At 49.3% G+C, this 17,597-nt stretch overlaps 1 protein-coding gene across 2 annotated transcripts in view; it reads left to right on the plus strand.

Annotated features, from left to right (window-relative positions):
* SLC24A4 (solute carrier family 24 member 4) overlaps positions 1 to 17,597 on the plus strand; it is a 180,250-nt gene that overhangs the window by 115,745 nt on the left and 46,908 nt on the right. For both annotated transcript variants that reach the window (XM_068991293.1, XM_068991294.1), the window contains exons 3-7: positions 6,420 to 6,496; positions 10,986 to 11,060; positions 13,834 to 13,918; positions 14,446 to 14,549; positions 15,368 to 15,442. In XM_068991293.1, coding sequence (XP_068847394.1) covers positions 6,420 to 6,496; positions 10,986 to 11,060; positions 13,834 to 13,918; positions 14,446 to 14,549; positions 15,368 to 15,442 — 416 coding nt within the window. The remainder of the gene's footprint in view (positions 1 to 6,419; positions 6,497 to 10,985; positions 11,061 to 13,833; positions 13,919 to 14,445; positions 14,550 to 15,367; positions 15,443 to 17,597) is intronic.

A 17,597-nucleotide genomic window follows, 5' to 3' on the forward strand; every position in this document is an offset into this window, starting at 1 on the left:
TTACTGTCTCTCAATCGTGTGTTCACTTGTCCAATTCCCACCAGCCCCTTAAGAGCCCATCCTCAAGGCTCAGCACTTAGCTTGGTGCCTGACATGTAGTCAACTTCAAGAAGCATGTATTGACTTGTACTCGTTCAGGATCAGGGTGTTTGCCATCCTGCTAATCAGTCACTTTCTGAGTAGCTTTGGCTTTCTCCAGAAGTCCCATCGCCCTCCAAGAAGAGGAGCTGCCAGGCCTGAGGATGCTCGTAGACGCATTAGGACCTCATCCGCCTGCTCCCAGAGAGTCCAATACCTGCCACGTGGGGGCTCAGTAAATACTTGTTAAACAAATTCATACATTTTGCAGCTAGCAGCAATGTCAGCCAAAGTATAGAGCTTTGAAAGGGCAACATGAATTCAGGGTTTCTGAAATATAATGGCATCACCCATCTAACTGTGTGTGTCAACAAAAAAGGTCAGCTGTGCCCTAGGGGTCTGATTTATGTTCGAGAACTTGGTAGCTTTTGTTGGGGAGGGGCTGGCAGATGTCCCCTGGGGCCTTATGGTTTTCCCTCCAAAGTTTGCAGGCATGCTAAGTTGCTTCAGTCATGTCCAATTCTTTGTGACCCTGTGAACAGTAGCCCGCCAGGCTCCTCTATCCATGGGATTCTCCAGACAAGAATACTGGCGTGGGTTGCCATGCCCTTCTCCAGGGGATCTTCCTGACCCAGGGATTGAACCCGAGTCTCCTATGTCTCCTGCATTGGCAGGCAGGTTCTTTACCACTAGTGCCACCTGGGAAGCCTGGGTAAAGCTCTAGTGTTTAGGAAGGCAACTGACAGGAAAGACCTCTTGCCCTAGTCCCCCTCACCCCTGCACACAGTGGAGGGGGTGTCCAAAACCAAGAGTGACGGAGAAACCAATTATGGGCACTGAGGTCCACAGGAAAGAATTCTGAGAGGAGTCGGGAGTGGCTGCTGGGTCGCTGGCAGCTCCTCCACCCCCACCCTGCAGTGTGGACGGTGCTGGAATCATCTTTGGTGTTCTGAGCTCCGCTCCACCTGCAGACACATCTCTTCCCCCTCCCCACACCCACCACCCCCAGATTTCTGCAGCTTAAAGGCTTAGGCATGACCTCAAAAGCTGCTTGTGTGCGCCCTGTTGATTCCTCCCTTCTCCCTGGTGGGGATTTGATCAGGTAGGGCAGGCGCAGCCCCCTCTCAGACATGCAGGCGTCCTGCCCTTGAACGTGGCTGGGGGCTCGTGATCCCAGCAAGCCCGAGAGAGGAGAAGAAGGTTTTCTCAGGAAGCTGGGATTAAACTGCACCTGCATTCAGATCCTAATGTGGCCAGTCTAATCATGCTCACCCTTTGCCCCACTAAGCTGGCTTTGTCTTCTCTTTGATTTTCACAAGCTGAGGCTCGTCCTCTGGATCAGCGGGGACCGACCTGGTGTGGAGGGAGGATTCTGTCCATCAGTGATCCTCAGAGTGATGGCAGCCTAGCTGGGCTAAGTGCCGTGCATACATTATCTGTATCACTTAATCTTTACTGCAGCCTGGCACGCAGGGTCTGTAGCATCCCACTTAGAGATGAGGTCACAGTGAGGAGGTGTTCAACAACTCCCCAAGGTCATACAGGTAACGAAGGACAGAGGCACTCCCCAAAACCTGCAAGTTATCTGCTTCTGGAGACAAAGCCCTGAGCAGCTGTATAGCTGGCCTGCAGTTGAAAATTGTTGCTGTTGATGACAAAGGTGGGAGGGATGGAGTTCCTGTTATTAACACATTGGCTCTGTGGCCGCTACACGTCCCCCCTCCCCCATATGCCAGTTTCTAGAGGATTTGATTCTTGAATTGGGGAGTGGACGGGTCCCCGTTACCAGCTGCCAACTGGGGAGGGTAGGGCGACCATTTCCCTGCTTGTAGCCTTTGATATCCATGCCAGGGCATGCCGCACACAGTAACAATGACTGTTTCACCCCCTCGTGTGGTAGCAGATTGCCACAGAAGAAACGGAAAGGACAGAGAGGTTAAATGACTTGCCCAGGTTTCCACAAGCTGATGGGTAGTTGAATCAGGACCCAAGTGAAGTCTCCATGTCCTGGTACTGCGTGATTTCCATCCGTGTTAGAGGGTCTCCATGCTAAGTCCTGGTTTATGTGGTCCCTGAACAGATCATTTCCCTGCTGAGTCTTATTTGGAAACAGGGACATTTGTGGCTGTGGCGCCTGCCTCGTGGGCTCGGGGTGTGTCCAAAAGACTTGGGTAGGTACAGAGGGCGATGGGTCATGAGCAGCTGGTGGCTCTGCCGGTTACTCTGTCTCTGCTGGCAGAACTCAGGCCATGATGGCATTCGCTCCCCTCCACAGCCCTCCAGCATATGCACGCGGTCACAGAGCAAGGTGCCACGGCTGAACTAGTAGAAGCCATTTCTCACCAAGGACAAAGTCATTTATAGCCCACATCCCCCTCCCCACTGGAGCCCAGACGATATGTCCTTATAGCCTTATTTGTTTCTAATTCTCAAAGAGTGCCCAGGATTGGATAAATCACCAGCTCACAAATCATTGGTTTGGAGAATCAAAAACTGACTCAAATTTTCACAGCAGAAATGTCTGTTTGATCTGCCCTTATATCCCAGACAGTTCCATTTCTCCTGGAAACAAGATCCTGGGCGCGAGAATGCCAAGTTATTCCCTCTATAATTCTCCATCTCTGAGCCGAGCCTTGAAGCAGACTCCTGCCCTTGAACTGACAGCAGCAATTCTATTAAAGAAGTTTGATTACAGGGGAAAAAAGTGAAAGAATCTATATTTCATTAAATGCTGCTTGTTTTAAAGTGGGAACATTTTCTGAATATCTGGGGGAGCTAATAATGTTTTCTAGGTTTTATTGGGAGACTTATCTTAAAAAGCAGAATTTTTTTTCTGTTTTAAAGGAAAACCCATCACTTTTAGAGCCAAATTATATTCACAGAGGAGGGACTTTTATCCTGGAAGTTTATAATAAGCATTTGGGGCTTCCTAGGTGGCTCAGTGGGTAAAGAATCCGCCTGCAATGCAGGAGACACGGGTTCGATCCCTGGGTTGGGAAGGTCCCCTGGAGAAGGAAATGGCAACCCACTCTAGTATTCTTGCCTGGAGAATCCCATGGACAGAGGAACCTGGTGGGCTGCAGTACATGGGGTCGCACAGAGTTGGACATGACTGAGCAACTGAGCATGCACTTAGAAGCATTTATTGAGTGTCCACTCTGAACCTGAAGAGGTTTCATTCTAGGTATTTAAGAGTTTTGCAAGAGTAATGAAAGCGTTCTAACAGGATGAGATGAGGTACATTGTCATTTTTGTTAATATGTGAAAGTCACTCGGTTGTGTCTGACTCTTTGCGACACACAGTCCATGGAGTTCTCCAGGCCAGAATACTGGGATGGGTAGCCTATCCCTTCTCCAGCGGATCTTCCCAACCCAGGAATTGAGCCGGGGTCTCCTGCATTACAGGTGAATTCTTTACCAACTGAGCTTTGAGGGAAGCCCTTTTTGTTAATATAGGGCTGGCCAAAAAGTTCATTTGGGTTTTTCCAGAAATTCAAACATACCAGAAACATGGTATGGAAACACCTGAATGAACTTTTTGGCCAACCAAATGTTTTAGCATTGCTTTTTCAATTGCCTGCTAAGGTCTATTAACCTACTGTGTGCCAGGACAGTGTGGATCAATGCCTTCCAGAAGCTTCCAGTACAGCTAAATCGATGAGGACCGGTGATGAGGATACGGGGATGTGGCAGTGTCTGATGGAGAACCTGCAGAAATGACATTGATAGGATACTTACCTGTTGGTCACCCACTGGGGGCGGTTGTTTTTCAGTCACTAAGTCACGTCCAGCTTTTTGTGATCAAACAGACTGAAGCATGCCAGGCTTCCCTGTCCTTCACTATCTCCCAGAGTTTGCTCAAACTCATGTCCATTGAGTCGGTGATGCCATCTAACTATCTCATTCTCTGCCGCCCCCTTCTCCTCCTGCCTTCAATCTTTCCCAGCATCAGGATCTTTTCCAACGATTCAACTCTTTGCATCAGGTGTCCAATGTATTGGAACTTTAGCTTCAGGATCAGTCCTTCCAATGAATATTCAGGGTTGATTTCCTTTAGGATTGACTGGATGATGAGAAACAGTTATTTCTCCATTACAGGTGAACATTTTGAGGCCAAGAAGCAGATGAGTTGTTCAGGCTACTTGGGCCTGTCAGGAACGGAACCTGCATCCTGAGTGTTTGATTCCCAAAGCAGAGGGCTCTCTGCCTCATGGGGCTCCCCCCACAGTCCAGAATGCGTGAGCCCAGAGGATATGGTGAGCCCAGAGGATATGGTGGTACCCACCCCACAGGGGCATCCTTGGGGCCAAAGAAAGGTGTATGACATGGTGCTCAGTGACCTGAGATGCTGCCTATACTGGTGGAAGCATACCTGGCATCGGGGTGCTGAGAGGTCAGGAGACAAGGGTGCTCCTAGCCCCGCCCCCTCCTTGTTCCAGCTTGGCTTCAGCTCCCCTTCCAGGGCTTACCTGGAGCCTTGCCTCCCATGGACCATTTTTCCTGCTCTGTGTGGTTCTGCTGAATGCGTGCTCAGCAGGGGACAGATTTTCTTGGTGCCCACAGTGCCATCCCCATCCCTGACAATGTCACTTGACCTCTCTGGGATCTCCACTTCCCCACCTGGAGTGACAGATGCGTTGTGGGTGGGAGGAGAAGGTGGGAGAAGGGGCTGATGGCTCCAGACTGGAAGGTCTTTGCAAAGAGGCCACCTGTCCCTGAGCTCTGAAGTGACTCCGGCCTCTTCTCTTCATGGAGCTGCTTCTCAGCTCTGACTTGACAGTGGTGAGGGAAGAGGATTCCAGAATCCTGGGGTGAGGGTGCTGGTTTGAAGCTCACCATGAGCTTGAAACACTTTTTAAGGCACGTTATTAAAGTTAATCTCACCATTTTACCAGTGAAGAAACTGAGGCACGAGGAAGTTAAGGGACGTGTCCCTGTTGACCCAGCCTGTAAATATTAGAGCTAAGAACTGAACTCGGCCATGTGAACTCAGAGCCTGCTCAGAGCAAGACAACGGTCTCCAGCCTCAGCAAGACTGTTGGTGGGGATTGTGTTTGTAACAGATCTGAGTGTGCGCTGAAGCCAGTTGGAAAGCTCTCTGCTAGGAACGCGATCAGAATCCTTTGACAGAATGAGGAACCATCCTCTGATTTTCCTCTTTGGCATCTTTCAATTTTTTTATGCTTTTTTGAGAACAACTTTGTGCCAGGTCTCTTCAGTTGTGTCCAACTCTTTCCAATCCCATGGACTGTAACCTGCCAGGCTCTTCCATCTGTGGGATTCTCCAGGCGAGAATATTGAAATAGGTTGCCATTTCCTCCAGGGAATCTTCCAGACCCAGGGATTGAACCCGAGTTTCTTTCTGTCTCCTAAATTGGCAGGTGGGTTCTTTACCACTAATGCCACCTGGGGTCACAACTTTATTGAGATATAATTCACATACTATAGAAGTCATCTGTTTAAAACACAGAATTCAGTGGCTTTTCATATTTAGAACTGTGTGAGCATCACTGCAAACATCACCCTAGAAAGAAATGCAGTACCTCTTAGCTGTCATCCCCCAAACACCATACCTTCCAGCCTTGGGCAACCATTAATCTATTTCCATCTTTATGGACTGGCCTCTTCTGGACATTTCATGTTAATGGAATCATACAATAAGTAGTCTTGTGACTGACTGCTTACAATTCTTTCACTTAGCAAAATGTTTTCAAGCATCCTCCGTGTTGTAACATGTATCATACTTCTTTTTATCACCAAATAATATTCCATTTGTATGGATGTATCATGCTTTATCCTCTCATCAGTTGGTAGATGTTTGGGTTGTTTCTGCATTTTGGTTATTATGAATAATACCACTGTGAACATTCATGTACAGGTTTTGTGTGAATGTATGTTTTCCATTTCTCCTGGGAAGATACTTGGGAGTAAAATTTCTGGGTCAAACTCTCTGTTTAATATTTTGAGGAACTGATAGACTGGTTTCCAAAGTGACTGCACTGTTCTGCGTTCCTGCTAGTGATGTATGAGGGTTCCAGCCTCCTTGCCAACACTTGTTTTTATCTGTCTTTTTGTTTATAGCCATCCTAGTGGTTGTGATGTGTTTCATGCTCTCTTTTTTTAATTGCAAGGGATATACAAGCCATGGTCAACTCTAAGGTATAAAATATCTGGATAATCTGTATCCAGCAATGTTTTCCTAAGAGCTCAGATCTGCCACAAACAGGAGAAATAGCCAGTCTCTCCCCAGGTCCAACACCAGGGGCCTCCACAGTTCCATGGCCAAACCCTAGGGACACTCCTTGATAACTAACACCTTACCCTGTTCTCTTGTCTTCCAGCAATTCACGAGTTCCCCACAGACCTGTTCTCCAACAATGAGCGACAGCACGGGGCCGTCCTGCTGCATATTCTTGGTGTAAGTGGCCCTCTTGGGGTGGGACATCCCTCACTTCACGGCAGGGAAAGCCTGTCTGCAGAGCACAATGTGTCAGAGATCTCACCGTGTTCTTGTAAGAGCCCTCTGAGGACAGGTCCTGGACGTGTTTTACCCACAAAGAAATGAAGTCTTAAGGATGTGAAGTGACTTGCTCAGTGTCACACAGTGAACGGCCCCAGAGCCAGGACAAAGGTTCACGTCTTCTTGTGCTTCCTTTTCTGCTTTTTATAAAACGGGAGTGACAGCATCTCTTCCCCAGATGTGGAAATACAAGCAAACATGGGTCACATCCTTCAGACATAGCAGGGAATGGGATAATGCTCTCCAGTACCCCGCCCCACCCCCACGTTTTACCGTCCTGACATAACTGCGGTTTGAGACTTTGGTGCCCTTCTTCTCAAACTTCCTCGGTATTAAATGAGCCTGGTGAGCAGCGGCAGAGTTTCGAGAAGCAGTTCAAAAAGGCATAGTGGGCTCAAACCTAAATGATATGTAATAGTTGCTCTTCTCTGCATGCGAACTACAGCCCACAGCCATTGCCCATAGTTATAAGTGAAGTTTTATTGGAACAGAGCCATTCTCATTCATCTGTATATCATCTGTGGCTGCTTTTCTGCTTCGCTGGCCGACCTGAGTAGTTGTGACAAAGACTCTGGGATCCACAAAGCCAAAAAAGATTTTCTGTCTGTCTCTCTATAGAAAAAGTTTGCAAGCCTCGTTGTCTGCTGCAGAGAAATGAAAGCGCTCAGGGTTTAATTTTCTGCTTTGGATCAACCACAGCAAATGTTCCTCCTGATGTGGTTCCCTGGCTGCTCAGCACCATCTGCTTCTATATTTAAACCCAACCAAGTATTCTTCTTTGCAAGAGATAATTAAGCAAGGGAAAGCTGGGGTTCTCATATAGATAGTAGCCACCTGAGAATAAGGGGTGAGTGAAGTTTTAATTAACGGGATAAACCATTAATGAAAATGAAGATTGTAGGCAAATTTCAAGTGACAGTCTTGTGTATTATTTCTCAAATGGAGTTATTATCTTTCTAGTTTCTCTGGCTTTCCCCTGCCCTCCCTGTTCACTGAGGGGATGTGGAATTGATCAGTTAGTCCCACAATCTATCCCTCTGCCTCACCAATGTCTTGTCAAACCCTTTTTCCTAAACTTGAGAGATCCTTGAGAATTTTGCAGGAACCCTTTCAGAGCAAGCACTACCCAACTACATCTGGAGAACAAAATCCAGCCCACTTCCTGTTTTTATAAATAAATTTTATTGGTAGGCAACCACCCTCATGCCGGGGTCCAGCCCCAGTGGATCCAGGGAATTCGAAGCGGGGACGGAGTCAGTGAGGAGAGATTTATTTATTTAGAGATATAAAGAGAGATTAGGGAAGAATAGTGTAGTGAGAGAGAGGAGAGAAAATAAAATAGAGGAGAAAAGAGGCTGTATTCCTTGGTTTACACAGGAGACCAATAAAACTCTGAGACAAGGGGCTTGCACCATCTACGTAGGCCACTGGTGCCCGCTTGAATAGTGGAGGGTGCCCCGCCTTGGGAACAGGTCTTAGAAGCCAGGACAAATAAGTAGACACGGAGAGCCTCTGTGCTCCAGACAGGAATTCAGCCTGAAAAGGGAGAAAAGAACGACATGGGGGAGCCAAGCATCGGTGCAAGACCCACAACTTTATTTTCAAACGCAGCTTATATGCCCCACGTTGTACATAAAGAAATAATGGAATATGCAGAGTTTTGCAGGGGCAGCAGTCCTGACCCTTATTGAGGCCAGACTTTCTTTTTGCATACCTTCCCATATACAAAAGGTCTCAGGTGGTTTTACATCATCTTCTGGCCAGGGAGCCTGTTAACATTTTTATGGCTCTCTTCCTAGATAAATGTCTATCAACCAGAAAACTCATTTTCCCTTGAAGTGTTTTTTCTTTAATCTGCATCACCCTCAAAGTACTAAATAAAGTTACATTCCTGTAGAACAAAGGTGCAGTGGGTTATAACAAAGAAAGTACTTGACTCAAAGATCTAATGTTGCTAATGCCAGGGCTACTACCTGTTTTTTATACATACCAACTATATCAACAAATAAAAGACACGAAACCTTGGCAGCAAGTATTGGCTCAACAATGAAACCCTTAATCAGTCCTATTCTAATGATTTTGACTCCTCGGAAGCCCCTACATTCCTAGGATATTTGAAGCTTCCTGTGCCTCTTGCGGTTGGGAGGCTGTAAATAATCACATGCACAGCACATGGAAGAGTCTGGACAAACCTGTCAGGCAGGCTAGAAAGCCATCAGAGGGGTTTTGGGTTTGAAACACTCTTATTATGCCCAGGAGACTTATTATCTAAAAGCTCTAAATTAACTTTTTCCAGAAAAAGGTAGTGGGGGGACAGCCCCCTGTTAATGTCAGAGGAGTTGGTGGAAAGCATAACACAGTAAAGCAGGCAGACTCTGGATTTGGGGGTAGATGCTCGAGAAAGTCCAGGGGGACCCCTGAGGCCTGATCCCGCCTTTGTGTTTGTCAGGCCCCTTTCCTCATGACCTTTGCCACGGGCAGGATTCTCCACACTGGCCCCCCGGCACCCTCATGTCCCTGGCTGCTCTTCTTCTACAGCAGCAGAGTGGGGACAGGCTGTATGGCCTGTAAAGACTCATCAGACACTTTGAGAAAAACTTTGCTGAGCCCTTCTTTAGAGCAAGGAAAAACTTGAGCTTTGGAGCCAGATTTTGTCTGTAGCACTAAGAAGCTTCTCAGAACTTCCCGCCCAAGTGAAGGAAATAGTGGTGCCATCTTGGCCCCCTTTTCTCTCCAGTGTTTCTGAGACGTCTGGGGAACCAGAAGCTCTTTGCCTGGGAAATGCTGTAGAGGCGAATTTCTGAGCATATAAATTTAGGTTGGGATCCTGAGATTTGTAGCAGGGTCTCCTCTCTCTCTCTCTCTCTCTCTCTCTCTCTCTCTCTCTCTCTCTCTCTCTCTCTCTCTCTCTCTCTCCACATTTCCCACACCCCTGGTATTTGTTTCTTTTTGTTTCCCCCCAAAAGATACTGAATCAAATTCAGGGATAGCCACAGCTGGACTCCAGAACACATTTGCCTTGGATGCTGCGGTCACAGTTGATAGATCTTCCACTTTATTTGTGGGCTTTCCTGATAGATGGGTTGGTAAAGAATTCACCTGCCAATGCAGGAGGCACAAGAGACATGGGTTCGACCCTTGGGTCAGGAAGATCCCCTGGAGTAGGGAATGGAAACGTACTCTAGTATTCTTGCTTGGAAAATTCCATGGACAGAGGAGCCTGGAGTCAGACACAACTGACCAACTGAGCATGCCTGCATGCATGCAATTAATTGTAACGTTGTTGGAATATCACACCATTTTAGCTGAAGCAGCCCAGCCTTTCCTTCTTTTGTGAATAGGGCATTCATATCGCTTTTTCTCTGAAGGAAAAAATGGCTTCCTGGTGTTCAGCATAAAATCCCATCTCCTTTCCACAGATTCTGGTCCTTGCCTCTCCCTCCAACCTCACATTAGTCATTTTCCACTTTACTTTCAATCTGTTCTGCCTGCACCAATGTCCTTGCTGTTTTTCAAATGCATCAAACACACTCCTGCCTCAGGACCTTTTCATGTGCTGTTTCCCAGCCATTATAGATACTTTATTTGCCTATTTGTGCCCCACAAAGAGGCAGATGCTTTTCCTGGCATCCTTGTCACCTTGTCCCTAATGGCTAGAATAGTACCTGGCATACAAGATGAGCTCAGTAAAGTCATGTTGGGTGGACAGGTCAGAGAGGAGTTCTGCAGATAACATCATCTAGAAACTACTGATCTGTTCTTGCTCTGTCATCAAACAGAAGAAAATGAGACTTGGAGACATGACTTATCCAAAATCACACGGCAAAAAATTCCCAGGATCAGCCCTAGAATCTGGATTCCTTTCCCTGAGCCTCCCAATGTTCAGTGGCTCGTGTATTTTAACCTGGACCAACATCAAGCAGCATCCCAGGAAATGCTGGGCCTCAAGTTGTCTGTTTTGGCAGGAGGTGGGCAGCTGTTGACAGGAAATGATGCCTTTGCTAGCACTCGAAGAGGGGAAATCAGGATGATGCTTATTTTAAACTCTTAAGATGATGGTTTTAAATGCTTGCCTTCTCGGCCCTTGAGGTTTGGATCTTGCCTGTCGAGGGCCTCCTTGTGTGTTGGAGAGAGAGGACTGCTTGTTTAAGAAGAGAGGAAGGCACACGGGACCTTGTGGACTGACTTTTAGTCCCCTCTGATGCTCAGCAGGTGGTTTCTCCTGTCTGGGCCCCATCTGCCAGTGAGGGGATTGAGGAAAAGCACACCCGAGTGGTGCTGGAATTTTCCTAGCCCAAGCAGGCTGGTTTGGGGTGTGATGGATTCCTGGCCACGCCCATTGTGGCGGGAGTCCTGGCTGATGGCTGTCTCCCTGTTTCCTTTGCAGGCTCTGTACATGTTCTACGCCTTGGCCATAGTGTGTGATGACTTCTTTGTTCCGTCTCTAGAGAAGATCTGCGAGGTGCGTGGCAAGGACTTAGGACCTTTGGCAAAGCCCGGGTCAGGGGCTGGGGGTGACTGACACTTGGCGTATCAGTACCAGGCCAAGAAGTGGGGAGCACTCTGGCAATGAAGGTTGTCAGGCCAAGTACATGGCATTGCTAGTGCAAAGCCTCGCTCTGAAGCTCTAGATTACAATTAGGGGGTGGTGTCCTCCCCCAGAGCTTGGCAGAAGAAAATGCTCCCCCAGTGAAATTACTACCCAGGACCTCTGGCTTCATAGCAGATGCTGGTAGTTAAGCCAAAGCTGGTTAGTTAGGGAGCATTTGCCAAAACCAGCTGCAAGTGACAGGTACCAGGTGGGGCTCTGTGTCCCCAGGGAAGATGCTGAGCTGCAATGGCAGGGAATGCCCTTGGTCCTAACCTTTGCAGCCTGACATTTTCTCCTTTTTATTCTTGTGTCAAGTCTTCCCAGTCCTTTCCCCTCCTCCCTCAGCTTCGAGCCAAGGAAGCAAAACTGTCTCTGTTTTTAGCATCTGCTGTGTTCAGACTGGGGGCTTCCCAGGTGGCGCTAGTGGTAAAGAACCTGCCTGCCAATGCAGGAGACATAATTATGAAATGTGGGTTCAATCCCTGGGCTGGGAAGATCCCCTGGAGAGTGGGCATGGCAACCCGCTCCAGTATCCTTGCTTGGAGAATCCCATGGGCAGAGGAACCTGGCAGGCTGCAGTCCATAGGGTCGCACAGAGTTGGGCAAGACTGAAGCAAACTTAACACACATGCACAAGTGCAGACTGATCTGGGTGTCACTGCACTTTATCCACTTGAAGTCTCCCAGCTGTGTGAAGCCATACTGTCGTTGGGACATTTGCCGGTTGGACATGGATTGTTAGGGGTGGGCACGTCCCCATTACTTTATCCCCTGTTGGGCTCCAGGAGGACTGGCTGCTTTTGACCTAGTTCACTAAGTGGTGAGTGACCTGGGAAAAGTGTGCAAAGGCCCTGCCTTGCCTTTGCTCCACGCTTGACCCCTCACCCCACCCAGATCAAACGATATGCTCTCCTCTAAGACACTTGTCAGTGAGAGAATGAGCCAGAGGAGGAACAGAATCAGGAAATGGCTGCTGGGATGTCAGGGTTGAATGTTCAACCTAGAGGCAGCCTTGGGGTGGTGGGCTATCACTTCTTCAGAGGAGGCCCTCAGGAGAAACAGTCAACTGGTCTTTCCAGAATACACACCCTGGAATATGTTGTGGGTCACAGCAACCAGGTTAGGTCCCCTGCCCCCTTTGGGGTGACAGAAGCCCACGGACACAGGACACATTCAGTGGAGATGCTAGACGAGGTTACCCATCTCCCTAAAAACACAGAGGTGAGCAAGGGTGATGGTCCTGGCTTCACAGGGAAGGCTGATGGAAGAAACCTAGTGAGACCCATCAAACATACTGAGGATTCAAAAGGAGGGAGGGAGCATCTCTGGGGAGAAACCGAGGAAAGCTTCATGGAGGAGGTGGCATTTGGTCCAGGCTTTGGAAGTGAGAAGTTCCACCAGCTGAGTGGAAGGAGGTCATTCCAGAGGGAAGGAGTGACCCAGGCAAAGGCAGGAAGGAGAAAGGACAGGATATAGCATGGTTTGGGTTCTGCTAAAAGCTGTCATAGGTGCTTTGATGGCTGAACCTCTGTGAAACCTCCTCTTTGGCAGGGCTAGGGTGGGTGGGCTTCTTCCTGGTGGGGGTCAATGCTTTGCCCTCATCCCATTTTCCACCAAACCCACAGCTCCAACCCTTCTGAGGACTCCCGTAGCAAGCTTACTGAGGAGGTTGTACTGGCCCAGGGAATGGATTCCTCAGTGGCTTCAGAGCCCAGGCTCCCCAGGAATGCTTTGGGAGGTGGGGGCTGGAGGAGACCAAGTCCTACTCTGAGCCAGTCTTCCCAGAGGCCTTCTAAGGACCATAGCTGGGCACCTTCAAGTTGGCATTCAGGGGACCCAGAGTTTCCATGGTTTTCCCAAGCACCCAAAGCCCCCAGCCCCAAATTCCAGATCAGAGGATGGGCCTCTGTGTCCAGAACATAGTCTCACCAAGCAGAATGGGCCTAGATAGTTCTAGCCCTGTGCCAGGGCTTGGCAGGAGAAAATGCTCCCCCAGTGAAAATATTACCCAGGACCGACTCAACTCTGGGGACAGGAGGTGAGGTCTATTCCAGTGGGCAGCCAGGTGTCCGGCCTGCCATTGGGAAGGCCTTCTGGGATGCAGGGGCCAGGCTATGCACCTGCGTTTTCCACATCCCACAACCTGATGTATGGATGTTCGCATGGTACCCAAGGTCTGCGTGAGCACCAGAAGTGACAGGCGCTGACTAGCGGACTCCCCGATGATCCCCAGCTCCTGTTCCAGGCATCCAAAGATGAAAAAGACCCATCTTGTCACCCGGTGGGGGAAGCACGCACGTGGACCTCAGATCCCCACTGCATGAGTCACGTTTCAGCTTCTCTTCCCTGGGGGAGTGGCTGACTCATGGTGGCCCTTTTAAAAAGTCTTTATCGAAGAGAGACTGTTTAAGCGTTCAGACAATGAACAAAAATTGACAGGTAGGGGAAGGGGAGAGGGGACTCTGGGGTGAGCATCAAGCAGAGTGGAGGAGGGCGTGTGCTCAGGATGAGCGAAGAGAGGCCACCAGCCCTGAAGCTTGACTCTGGCTGCGGGGCTACGCCCTGCGTTCTCCATAAGTGGCCAGCAGGCGTGCTTACTGCGCCTGCAGTACAGCCTGAGGGTCTGCGGTCACTTCTGTTTCAGAAACTCCATCTGAGCGAAGATGTGGCTGGAGCCACCTTCATGGCTGCGGGAAGCTCAACACCAGAGCTGTTTGCCTCTGTCATTGGTAAGAAATCCTATCAGCTTGAGACACGGGATATAGGAAGAACCCAGGTTGGGTGCCCAGACTCTTGTGGGCATGTTTTTTCAGCTGAGTGTCAGCTTTCTCATCTGTAAAATGGGAGACATGGAGAGAAAGTGAATTAGTGGTTCCATGGGGTGTGGGGTGGAATAGGGTACTCACAGGTATGGGGTTTTTTTTGAGGTGATAAAAAATGTTCTAAAATTAGATTGCAGTGATGATTGTATAATTCTGACTATACCAGAAAATGCTAAAGTGATATTTTAAATGGGTGAATTTTACAACATGTGAATTATCAATAAAGCTGTTCCCAAAAATGGGAGGATTGGTATAGCAGGTCCCTAAGGACTCTTCCACCTCTGGTTTTGTCGTTCTCACCAGCATCTCAGGTGTTCCCTGGTAGTAAGAACAAGTCCTGTCCATTCATGGGGTAGGGGACACGGAACCAGCCAGGGTCTGAGGAAGGGGCAGGCCTGGGCTTGCACATGAGGTTGGCGCCTCTCTCTTCCCAGGCGTGTTCATCACCCACGGAGATGTCGGGGTTGGGACCATCGTGGGCTCTGCTGTGTTCAATATCCTGTGTATAATCGGAGTTTGTGGATTATTCGCAGGGCAGGTCAGTGGTATCTCTCTTCTCATGAAATGGCATAGGGATAGTGTGGGAGAGACCCAAGGCCCAGCCTTAGCCATGCCTATAACTCCATGTGGCTTTGAGCGGGGGTGTCCCCTCCAGGCCCCTTTCCTTGCGTGTAACATGGGTATCCTGTGTTCCTTCCACCCATGGGTCTGAGAGCAGAAAGCACGTCAGCTGTCCCCTTGGCTGGTCTTGGGGGTGGGTTGTGGGGCGTTTATTTGACAGCAGTAAATATTTAAGAAGCGTTTCCTGTAACCCTGACCATGAGCTAGACTCTGGACTTACTTGGGGCCTGTCTTCTGTCTCCCTGTGGGTGCGTGAAGCTGGCTTGCTGATTTCCCAGCACATTTTCCTAATGCTTGGAGCCACAGGGGGGCATTAGACTTGACCTCAGAGAGTCGGGCTCATGGAAAGCTCTTTCTGGCCAAGGGAGGTAGAGGGAGGCGGCCAGTCACCCCCAGAAAGTTCTAGCGCTGAGAGAAGAGTGAGTGTCTCTGGCCTCCCCCGGCCACATGGCTTCTCCTGGGATACGTGCCACGTGGTCACCGTGAAGGAGCAGGGGGCAGCTTTGCCATTACTAATGAATGCAAACCCGCTGTCCTCTGTCCCCAAATATCACCAAGAGAGTGAGGTGCCTGGAGCAGCCAGACACGCTGTGGTCCCGGTGGACAGTTAAGATGAGCTCCGAGGACATGTGTCTGCAGCTGGAGGGGTCTGGGGGCAATGGGACACCCCCCCAGCTGTGTCCCCTCATACCCCATCTCCCCAGCTGGTGACGCTAATGGCCCTTTGCTCGGCAGGTGGTCCGTCTGACATGGTGGGCCGTGTGCCGAGACTCCGTGTACTACACCCTGTCTGTCATCGTGCTCATTGCCGTGAGTTAACGCACCCTCCCCCCGCCCCACTGTCCTGTCCCTGGCACTAGGACCAGAGAACCCACGGCACCCCACCTGGGGTGTGCTGGCCACTCACTGTGGTCGTGTTGACCTATTCCCCTCCACAGTGCTTCCCTGTCCTGAAAACCTCATACCTGATGCCTTGGTTATCAAGCACATCCAGGTACCACCTTGAGGGCAGAAAGGCCTTGAAAAAGCTAAAGCAGGCGTCATATGGTTGATGCAGTTAAGCTTAAGAACGTGCTCATCAGAGGCCTTGAGACCCTCACTTAGAGCCAGTTTCCTAAGGAGCACAGTTTCTGGTTTCCTAGCTCACTGCAGAGCTGGGAAGAGAGAGACCAGCTGGGAGCCCTCAGGGTAGGCAGCTGGGAGCAAGGATGTGTGCAGAAAAGGCAGAGGGCCTGAAACAGGGACCCCTGAGGGCTGGGGTGACATCATGCATAACATGTGACAGCGATACAGCAGTGAAGCCCATGACGCAGGTTACTGCCGAGGACCATGCCGTCCACAGGGGAGCAGTTTCCATCCAAGAGGAGCTTTCAAGTGACTGCATGAGGGCAGGTCATATCAAGAGGGCAGATGCGTGTGGCATGCCCAGATCTCAGAGTATGAAATGTGTTCTAGAATAGTTCTCCCCCTAAGGACATCTAGAGCCAACTGGATTTGATAACCATGATCTTTGTATTAATTAGCTGTTGCCATGTAACAAATTTCCCTCAACACTCAGCAGCTTAAGACAGCAAACATTTATTGCCCCCTTTTTCTATGGATCAAATCTGGGAGTGGCTTAGCCAAGCCCTCTGGCTGAGGATCTCTCATCAGTGTACTCACCGGCCAGAATACAGTTATGTCAAGGCTCCCCTGGGCAACAATCTGCTTTCAAGATCCCTCGTGAGGCAGTGGGCAGGCCTCAGGCTTGTCCATAGAACAGCTCACATCACTGGGGACTCCTTCCCCTCCCAGCAAGGGCGAGGAGGTGCCGAGATGGAAGCCATAGTCTGTTTGTAACCGAATCTCGGACGTGACAGCCATCACTTTTGCCATATTCTGTTAGGAGCAGATCGCCAAAATCACATACACATAGGGAGACTGCCCACCACACCCCCAAAAATGAAAGTTAGAGGTAAAACAATTTACCTATATACAATTTTACCAAATCAGCATAATGCCCAAAAGCATTTCATAGAAGACAAAAGTAATTCATAATAAAAGAATACATCTGGTGTGTAGCTGTTTGGGCAGGAGGATGCTGGAACGCTGAGTGATGTAATCTGTTGACCTCATACAGGAAGTCTGCAGGCCCTATGGGTGCCAGTGCAGGCTAATATGCTGGACTGGCCACCCTGTGAGTGGTGTTGACATTGATGATGGAATTTTCTGAAATTGTGAATGACTCCTGATAAAATCCTAAACTGAGCCAAGTACAGTCATCCCTCTCCACTTGCGTGATAGCTAACTCACTAGAAAATTAAGTATTTATTAAAACTGCGTAAAAATACTTTGATTTATAAAATGGAGTTAAGTTCAAAGCTCAGGTCATTTTTTTTGCTTCTGGCTTAAATAGCTAGCAGGACATTTAAGATGTGTGTCAAATATGGATAACTCCTCTGGGAGAAAGATTTTACACGTTCGAGATTGACTGGTGTGCTTGGTCTTAACCCTCTAAATGCCAGTAGCCTTCCACTGGGTCATAAAAAACTGACACTGTCCCCATACGTGTCCCCCAAGTTCCCCAGATGGTGATACCAGGCTCCCCTCTGCCTCTTCCTCATAGCCTTGAGACTGGGGAGCCTCAGAGCAGTGCCCAGCCAGGATGACCCTGTCCGAGTGGCCTCCCAAAGCAGATCCTGTGTGTGCTGCCTGCCTGACAACCAGCAGAGGGTGCAGTGGGCCCAAATCCAGACTGCAGCCTGTGGCCTGTCCTGGCCTCTTGTGTAGGGACCCCGATGTCTCCAAGATCAGATTGGTGGGCGTAACCCCTTCCTGTGTGCACTGGGCCTGGCTGGGGCAGTCACAGGATGCCTCCCAGGACCACAAAGGCATCATTTGTCTGCATCCCACATAGGGGATGCTGGGTGGAGTTGTTGGGCAATGTCAGTGCCCTCTTATGAAGCTGTGGCAACCTCACCATCAC

The sequence above is a fragment of the Capricornis sumatraensis genome, chromosome 19, assembly GCF_032405125.1.
Source record: "Capricornis sumatraensis isolate serow.1 chromosome 19, serow.2, whole genome shotgun sequence".
Taxonomy (NCBI): Eukaryota; Metazoa; Chordata; class Mammalia; order Artiodactyla; family Bovidae; genus Capricornis; species Capricornis sumatraensis.